Source organism: Mus caroli, chromosome 2, assembly GCF_900094665.2.
Source record: "Mus caroli chromosome 2, CAROLI_EIJ_v1.1, whole genome shotgun sequence".
Classification (NCBI taxonomy): Eukaryota; Metazoa; Chordata; class Mammalia; order Rodentia; family Muridae; genus Mus; species Mus caroli.
The window spans coordinates 32,757,120-32,767,317 of NC_034571.1; the positions used below are offsets into that span (position 1 = coordinate 32,757,120).

At 35.6% G+C, this 10,198-nt stretch overlaps 1 protein-coding gene across 1 annotated transcript; it reads right to left on the bottom strand.

Annotated features, from left to right (window-relative positions):
- Positions 1-3,962: 3,962 nt before the first annotated feature.
- On the bottom strand, positions 3,963-4,901 carry LOC110290126 (olfactory receptor 1N1-like). The gene has a single exon (XM_021156609.1). It carries the CDS (start codon positions 4,896-4,898, stop codon positions 3,963-3,965), a length of 936 nt encoding a protein of 311 aa, XP_021012268.1. The 5' UTR covers positions 4,899-4,901.
- Positions 4,902-10,198: the final 5,297 nt, after the last annotated feature.

Genomic DNA, 10,198 nt, shown 5'->3' on the forward strand with positions numbered 1-10,198 from the left:
ATGGCCTATTCGGCCATCACTGGAAAGAGAGGCCCATTGGACTTGCAAACTTTATATGCCCCAATATAGGGGAATGTCAGGGCCAAAAGAATGGGAATGGGTGGGTAGGGAAGTGTGGGGGGGTATGGGGGACTTTTGGGATAGCATTGGAAATGTAATTGAGGAAAATACGTAATAAAAAAAAGGAAAAAATTCTAATCTGAAAAAAAAAAGAATTGTAATAGTCTAATTGCATAAAACAAAGAGTTAATACTTTCCTATCATAATACTTCAACATGTATCAAATTAGTGTTTATGTATTGTTTTGTGTTATACCAGAAAACATATATATCTCATTAGCCTGTAAATTTCATTTTGTATTTAATAAATGTTAAAATAGTATGTGTAATAAAGATTTTTTAAAATAAATTTCTTTTTGCTTTCTAAAAACCAATAGCTTTTTAATATTTTGAGTATTTTATGCATGTGTAATAGGTTTTCAACAAATCTACACTTTATTCTATCTATTCTATCCCCTGAAACATCTTGTTTATCTTACCCAAAAATTTTTCTCCTAGTTTCATGTGTTCATTTCCCCCTAAACCTACTGAGTCCCTTTTCTGCTGCCAATATCGACATGAATATGAGACTACCTACTAGATCATTTGTATTCTTTCATGGCCCACATCGTGAAAGAAAACTAGCTCTTCCTGTCTAGCAACCAATACCAATAGCTCCTTAGCTCGGAGTAGAACATCATGACCAACTCCCACCTCAAAGCTGGGGTTTGATCTGAACTGATCTTGTGAAAGTCTTGTGCATGCCGTCACAATCACTGTGCATTCATATTTGAATTTTTCCTGGCTCTTATAGTCTTTCCACTACCTCTTCTACAGTGCTCTCTTTGGGAATGTGAGTGATCCATACATCTTATATTTTGGCTAAGCATTCTATATTTTCTCACTTTTTGTACCTTGACCAACTGTGGGTCTCTGTGTTTATCATCAACTACTTCAAAAATAAGATTCACTGACAAGAACTTAGAGATGCATTAATTTCTTGGTATAAATAATAACTCATTAAGTCATTAGGGGTACATTTAATACTGTGCCCATTTAGCAGACTAATAATAAGTAGGTTTTCCCCCAGAGACTTGGCCATGATAATAGTGTCAGGTATGATGGATTTCAATTTGTGGAACAGAATATAAACCCAATTTTAAAAAGTAATTGGTTACTCCTGTGACATTCCTGTCACTGTAGCAGCAATGGACATGTCTTGCCAGATCACTAATTGTTGTAGCTCACAATGTTCATAGCTATATAATATTAAGGTTTATTTTTGTCTTCTGGTGGTATGCACAGAACCTCCCAGCACTATGAAAGTGAGCCAGTGGAAATGAAGCTTCCAAGTGAACATTGTCATTATTTTTTCATGACTTTGAGTATTTAATATCTTTAGCAATAAAATCCTATTGTGAAGTTCTACAGAGCAAACAAGAGCATTGGTTACAGCCTATAATTTTTAGAGGTCCATGAAACCTCATTGAACAATACAAAAATAGGCAATCTATTCCTGGCACTGAACTTTTTATCTATAATACTGCAGTGTCTTGGAAGGTATTATTACATAGTTATAGAGTAACTCCATTTAAATTATTCTTATATATGAATATGTTTGTATTTTGTAAGTTTCCATAATAGTTTTCATTTGATTTTTTGAACCATTTTAATGTTAGTTATTCCTCAGTGTATCCCCTCCTCTACCCCAGCCTTGCTATCCCCACCCCATTTAAGACTTCCTCTTCCATTGTTATACTTTAACATTTGTAACAATACACTGAATATGTTGGTTGCTTTGGGTAGGATTGTCTTTTCTACAGTATCAAAGAGGGGACTTAGAACTCCAAATTCAGTGATAGTTATTTTGACTAAGGTGGATTTAAAGAGTTAGATTAATGAATAGTGATGGTCAGTAGCATCCCTTGGTGGTCCTCTATATGTTCTGAACTGCAACAGCCCCTTACTGCCACAGTTATATTGGACAGAATGAAAGTTCTCTTTTAGCCCTCCTTACTGGTTTGGAGTTTATGGGAAATAAGTTCAATCACAAATGATTTAAGATGTGTATTACACCATTGGTGGGCTAAGAGTCAGCCTGGAGAAAGAGAGCACTCTTTTTCAGCATCAGCATTCTTCAGGGTCCTGGGGCACTTTGGGAGATCTGAAGAGTTGGGACTCGACCACAGATTCAGAGTCTGTGACTATAAGTGTCAGGACTCAGTATAAAGAAAGCTCTCCAAGAATGCTAAAGTTTGAGATTTGTTTTTCACTTTTCATTTCAGAAGCCAGTATGTAAATACAGGTTGGTCAGTGTTGAGCAAAGTAATAACACATTCAGAGAAATTTCATCATAATTTCCAACAAAGGCCATCCTGGCATTGTCTTTTCTTTGAAATGAATGTACTCAGAATCAACTGCAGTGGTGGCAAATCCCTGAGTTGTCTTAATCTCTCAAAGGACACCTAAAGCTTCAGAGTTGCTGTAACATTTTACACCCCAGCCAAAGACTAAGCCCTTAAATAAATCTCCTAATTTAAGTGGAGTATTTTGCACTCTTTACTTTCAGTAGACTCCTAAAGATAAAAAGAAAATTTACCTAAGTGCCTATAGAGAAAGGATTGCTAAATAACACAGCTAGTTCTTTATTTCCTGAGTTGTATTAAAGCCCAGGAGAATGCCGTGAAAGGGGATAACCATGTTGTATATAACAATATTGTTATAAAATTCTCCATGTAGAATAAAAGAGTAACTAAACCAATTTAGCATCTGCTGATCCAAAGCTCTTCACTTAAAGATACAAATTTAAACTTAGATACTGCGATAAGAAGGTATGCATTGGTATAGAGGGAATATTGGTCACACCAAGTGTAACACTGAAAATTATATGGTGTGTTTTTCTAAAACTTAGAATTTCTGAGATACTCGGAGACAAAAATATCACATATCTTTAAATTTAACATATTTTCTATTTGTAAATTATTTTAACCTACTGGAATACATTCTACATATAGAGTCAAATCCCTAAACAAACATAGAAATGTCCTTTCAGTATTCTTACCCGGTGGTCAGAGGAAGCTGTAGCATTGAACAGTTTGTTTAGCAGTGGAAATGCTCCAATGTCATCCTTGCTGAATCCTGTGCAAATCACGGGAAGCTGGACAACCAGTGTAGAAATTTAAATACTGCACTGGTTGTCCAGCTTCCCATCATTAAATATAAAAAGATTAAATATTGAAAGCAATCCTTCATCTATTCTGCATCTCCTAGAATGCATCCTCTACTTCTCTTATAACCTGCACTTACTCCTATGCACATGATGGGTACTTCATAAATTACATATACCCATGGATTAATAACCTAAAATAACCTAAAATGACAAGAAAGCATGGATTTTACCTATTCAGTTCTATCTGAGAGCCATAGCTTAGCTCCAGGCACATAGAAACTACTCTGTGAATACTTGCAGTACAAATGAATTTAAGAGAAATTATTATTTCTGAGTTGAGAGAGACATTAGGAGTGACAACAGCAACATCATTGGTTTTGAATATCCACTATTTCATATTTGTAACTCTATTACTAATAACTACCTTTCACAATGTGTTTTACTTGACTCTGCAACTCATTAAATGGAAAATATTGAGTTAGCTGTAGTACTACATGTCTGTAATCTCAAAACTTAGAAATCCAAAAAATTCTGAGTTTCAGACTACTGTGAACTACATAGTATACAAAAACAAACAAAAAATACAACTCATAAATAATCTCTGTATTTTTATAGTCTTAATTTTATGTGTGAAAAGATTAAAGTTAAAGGTTAACAGGACAATAATCTCTTGGTTAGCAAGCAATCATTCCCAAACTGAACACTACTTACCTAACTCATCCCCTGTCTTTTTATTAAACATTGCTCTTACTATTCTAAGAAGATAAATTTCTCCTATGACAAAGAAGCCTCTTTAGGGCTCCTTTCATGTCCTTGTTCCTTAGACTATAGATGAAGGGGTTCAACATAGGAGTCACCACTGTATACATTGCAGCTGCTACAACATCCTTCTCTGTGGTCTCTCCAGAGGAAGGGAATAGATAGACACTGAAGAGTGTTCCATAGAAAACACAGACCACACAGAGGTGGGAACTACAAGTAGAAAAGGCCTTTGAACTCCCACCAGAAGTCTGGACCTTAAGGACAGCAAATACTATGTGGACATAAGAGATGACAATGCTTACAAAGGGGACCATGAGCACTGTACCTCCAAAGCCAGAAAGCACTAACTCATTGACATGAGTGTCTGAGCATGAAAGCTTCATGACAGAAGTAATGTCACAGAAAAAGTGAGCTATTTCCCCAACAACACAGAAGGACAGTCGAGCCATGAGGAGAGTGTGAGTCAGGGCAACTATGTTGGTAAGAACCCAGCACAGGGCAAGCATCAGGGCACAGACTCGGACACTCATGATTGTGGAATAGTGGAGAGGGTGACAGATGGCCACATAGCGGTCATAGGCCATCACAGCCAGGAAGAAGCTGTCCAGATCACCAAACATCATGAATAAGTACATCTGTGTGAGGCAACCAGTATAGGAGATGGTATGGCGCTGAGTCTGAACATTAAACAACATCTTGGTCACTGCAGATGATATTAAACCCATGTCAGCAAAGGACAAGTTGGCCAAAAAGAAGTACATAGGGGTGTGAAGGTGTGGGTCAGAGCCAATGGCCAGGATGATGAGCACATTCCCAGTCAAGGTGACAAGATACATACACAGAAAAAGTCCATAGAGTAGCTGCTGTTGCTCTGGGAACCCTGATATTCCTCGTAGAAAAAATTCAGAGACACTGGACTGGTTTTCCATGAGTCTAGAGCATCTGTAGGTCAGAAAAGATAGTCAGAATGCAGAGTTGATTCTCAAGATGCAGGCACTGGCTTCTGAGCACCTACATCTCTATGTAAATTTACTTTATTTCCAACATGACACTACTTTTTTTCATATTGGTGTCCTTCTGAAAACTTTCACAAACCCTTTTCATGACCACAATTATATTAAATCTATCATGATTTCTAGCTTAACAACATATGTGCCACTGGTCCTTGCTATTTTGTCCCCCTGATTGAGTAGAACAAAGATGAAGTTCAAGAACTGAGTAAAACCTTAAAGATCAGCTGACAAAGATATTTGCAGTCTTTAGCAGTATACTAGTTTATCAAAACCACATTAAGAGTTTGTTAAAATAAAAATTTGACCTCCTTTGAGAACTATTAATTTATACTCTCTAAGATACAGTTTGCAAAACTGTACTGTCCTTGAAAACTAAGTCATCCTAAAGTTCCTTCCTGGTTTTCAACTATGTTAAATTATATTTACCTAGTTCAACACAAGTGTCTTAGTTATGGATAAGTAAGTTTGGGCCAAAATGTAAGGTTATTGATTGAAAATTTTTAATTATGCATTAGAAGACTATATGGACTAAGTATGTATTGTATTATATTGTATTGTTGAATTAGACTCTCCAATTGGTGTCCTATTAAGTCACAATTGCTTCCATTTTCTCTTAGTAAGACTAGACTTAAAAGGAAAACTTCCTACAAATTAATAGAGATATATTTAAGTAGTACTCATTTTTGAAGCCAGTATTTCCTGTGTTAGCAAGAGGGATAGCTGAAAACAATCTCCCTTCTTCTGCATCCTATAATAACTGAATTTGGTAATGTTTCAGAAATAAACAACCTTCTTGAGAGACCAGAAAGAGTTGAAAACTGTTTCTTTCCCTACAAGATCTCATGATGAGGAATAACATGTCACATAAAGACTGAAATCTTATATTTAACACATAATCATACACCAAAATGAGAAAGACTATCTTAAGACCCAATGGATTGCAACCTCATCAAGATGATGGGACATAAGCTGCCAAATATCTTTTGTTTAACTGGAAGGTCCATTAACTTCCATTGAGACTTTAAAAATAAATATTAAGTCATTTTAGAAATGAATAATAAGTCTTGTTTTAGCTGTTCCAGCATGCAATGCATTCATGAGCTTATTGCTATACAGTGATGCTGTAGTCTATGATAAGAAATAGTGTAGAAAGCACTCACCCCTCACATTCTTTAATACCTAAGTCTCAACTTCTACTTTCTCTTTTTTGTTATTCTATTCAAACATTTGTAACTAGTATCCTTTGTTTCATTCTTCCTCTGGACATGCTTATTGTCATTTAACTATTTGTGCCCTCAGAAAAAATATATAGATTTCTAAAACACCAATGAGATGCTTCCAGAGACTTGGAGAAGACTCTCTGATATCCAAGGTTAAGTAATTTTACTTACCACCACAGTTTCTTCTTTTACTATGTTAATCAAAATAGATAAGAGTTGGCTCAAGGATGATAGACAGAGTAGCACTAGAGTGAACTATTTCATTCCAGCTCCTTTGGTCACTTCTACACTGGTCAATGAAAAGAAATCAATGCAAATGTTCCCTTAACTCCAAGGAGAAAGCTCAGATTCTTCCTGGTAAACTTTTTGAGATATTAATTGGAATTAGGGGGTCAGAATCATGACTAATAAAAACAAATAGCAAGTGACCAGAAATAACATAGCTAAACTCAGAATAAAATATAATTTAATTATATTTTTATAACATATGGTAGGAGCAAGGTATTTTAAGGTTTCAGATAAGAAGTCAAGGGGTTGGTAAAGGAGTGCAAAGACAAGTAAAGGTCACATCTGAATGGAAGTCTGAAGCAGTCCTAGCCACATTCACTGGCTGTAAGAGAGCAAGAGAAGAGAGAGGGTACAAGCTGAGCCCTGGAGATGACCATGAACCCATGGTGCCCAGATCCCATCTGAACCAGATATTCAGAAATGTTAAAACAATGTGTATTTTAGCTTCAAACCTAAACTTATAAAGAGAGATGTTAGTTCATCAGAATGATTCCTAGAAGAGCCTGAGCAGACTCCACATTGGACATCTACACATACAAAGAAGGAGTCAAGGGACAGAGTTCCCATGAGCCTTGTTCATGTAAGCACTCATAATTATCTTATATCTCACCTCTGTTTGTGTAACTGACCAAATTAGTATAGCACTGGTGTCACTAACAGTGGTGGTCTATTTCTTTCCCTTCATAGTAATATTAAAGAATTTTTCTATTTACATTGAATTATAAAGGCAGTTCATGTAAAAGTGTTCTTTGTAGGACAAAAAATCTATATCTGTGGAACAAGGTTCCTCTTCCTAAACTCTTACCAAAGCAATACCAAATCTACCAGTGTCTACATCTGCAAACAGTTTAATAGGGCATACATTTCTTGAAGAATTTCATGCTTATAGTTAAAGGTGTTATACTAAGCTCATGCATCTGACTCCAATCATAATTCCTATAGGAGAAGATCTTTTCAAAAGCATAAAGGCCATAAAGACAAGAGAAACAATGACAGTAAATAATAATAACCAAAATTTGGAAGTTGGAATTCAGATTTTAAAAAAAAATATGAGCCTGGATGTAGCCCTCAATTTGACTGAGTTTTGGAGAGATCTCCAAATTTAGGATCCTCAACTGCTTTCTGTTTACATTTACTTTTCAAATATCATAACTATAAATTATGTTCCCACTTCACCAAAAAAGGCAGTGAAAGCATAATTCTTAGATTTATATAAGCTATGATTTGAGACTTAAAAAAATCATTGAGCTTCCAACATGCCTTTTAGAATATTCTCTCCCAAGCTATATGGTTTCAGAGCCCTGATGTCCAACTCTTAACTGCCTCAGGGTTGTAGTAACACCAGCAACTGATGTTCAAATCTAACAAATATAGAGTGCATGAATTAGTGAAATGTGTCAATGCAAATATCTTATTTGTACAGGTAGATATTTTTCCTCCCACTCTCTCACAACTGACTTTCAGGTTTAACACTTAAAACTAAATATTTAAATGTAGTCTTTAAAAATTTAAGGACAACATGCCACACCTGCAAGAATAAGGAGTAGGCCAGGAACCTGTATAACTTTCCCACTCTTTCTGTTCTCTAAGAAAGCCACCCCTTGTTCAAACATATGTCATGCCTGCCAAAATATCAAATATAATTTCCTCCCAAGGACCTCCTTCTCTCTATATATCAGCGTCCACTCTCCTTGACACTATCCACAAATCTTCCTCCTTCCTTTTCTCTGATCCTAGGCCACAATGTGGATGGAGACCTCATGCTCAACAATAAACCATGTCTAGCACCAGAAGTCTAGCCCCCAAGTCTGGTGGAGACTCCCTACTCAACCACAGACCTCACAGACTATAAGACCAGAACAGGAGAAGCAAAAACCCAACAAAGACAAATATAGAAACTGTCGCCTAGACCTATAATCACCCCAAACCTGGATTCTGAAATGTCAACATAAGAACACAATCAACCACCGGGCATGGTGGTGGATGCCTTTAATCCCAGCACTAGGGAGCCAGAGGCAGGCAGATTTCTGAGTTCGAGGCCAGCCTGGTCTACAAAGTGAATTCCAGGACAGTCATGGCTATACAGAGAAACCCTGTATCAAAAAAACAAAAACAAAAACAAAACAAACAAGCAAAGAAACAAAAAACCACACACACACAATCAACCACAGTGGTGGAAATAGGTCCACCCCAGAGTACATCTATTCTACTACAATAAACCCAAAATATTTCAATAGAACTGAGGCACAATAAAAAGACCTTAAATCCAAATTTATAAAGAGGTTAGAGATGCTTAAATAAGAAGCAAATAAATTGCTTAAAGGAAAAGATAGGCTGAAAATGAAGGATATTAATAAATCCTCTAAAGAAAATCTAGAAAAAGGCAAAGAGTTGAAAGAAATGAATAAAATTGATCAAGACCTGAAATAAAAATAAAGCAATAAAGAAAACACAAAATGAGGCAATTCTGGAAAAGAGAAATCTATGTAAACAAAGAGCAAGCAAATACAAGCATCAACAACAGAATACAAGAGATAAAAGTGATAATCTTGGATGAAGATATAATAGAAGAAATAGATACATCAATCAAAGACACTGTTAAATTTAAAATGTTCACTACAAAATATCCAGTAAATCTAGGACACTATGAAAAGAACAAACCTCAGAATAATAGGAACAGTAGAAAGAAAAGATTTCCAGCTCAAAGGCACAGAAATTATTTTCATCACAATCATAGAAAATTATCCCAACCTAAAGAATAAGATGCCTATAAAGGTACAAGAAACATACAGAACACCAAATAGATGGATCAGAAAAGAAAGTCACCTAACCACACGATAATCAAAGCATTAAACATACAGAACAAAGAAAGAATATTAAAAGCTTTACTGGAAAAAGGCAAGTAACATATAAAGGGAAACTTATTAAAACTACACCTGACTTCTCAACAGAAACTATAAAAGCCAGACGGGCCTGGGCACCTTGTTCTGAAGACTCTAAGAGACCATAGAAACCAGATCACATTACCATACCCATTAAACTTTTAGTTACCATAGAAGGAGAAAGCAAGATATTTCATGGTAAAGTCAAATTTAAACAATATCCATTAATAAATCCAACCTTACAAAAGCTACTAGAAATAAAACTCCCACTCAAGCAAGTTAATTATACCCATGAAAACACGGGAAATAATTTCACATGGGCAAAACCAATAAAAATGAAGTATACACATACATACACATACCACACACACACACATACACACACTACCAACAACAACAACCACAACAACAAAATACAAAATAACAGGAATTAACAATCAATAGTTATTGATATTCTCAGTGCCAATGGACTCAATTCCCCCAATAAATATACAGGCTAAGAGAATGGATGGAAAGACAGGATATATCCTCCTTCTGCCTGCAAGAAATATACCTTAATAACTACTACTATTGTAGATCCATACTCATGACTTCACTATTTACAATAGCTAGGAAATGGAACCAGCTAGGGATCTATCGACGAATGAGTGAATAAGGAAAATGTGACTTGTGAAAAAAATTAACAAATGAAACATGTATGAGCATTGTTTGCAAGAAAGAAAAAGAAAGAGAGAAAGAAAGAAAGAAAGAAAGAAAGAAAGAAAGAAAGAAAGAAAGAAAGAAAGAAAGAAAGAAAGGAAGGAAGGAAGGAAGGAAGGAAGGAAGG

Coding starts and splice junctions, on each gene's coding strand:
- LOC110290126 (XM_021156609.1), bottom strand. CDS start 4,898: ATGGAAAACCAGTCCAGTGTCTCTGAATTTTTTCTACGAGGAATATCA.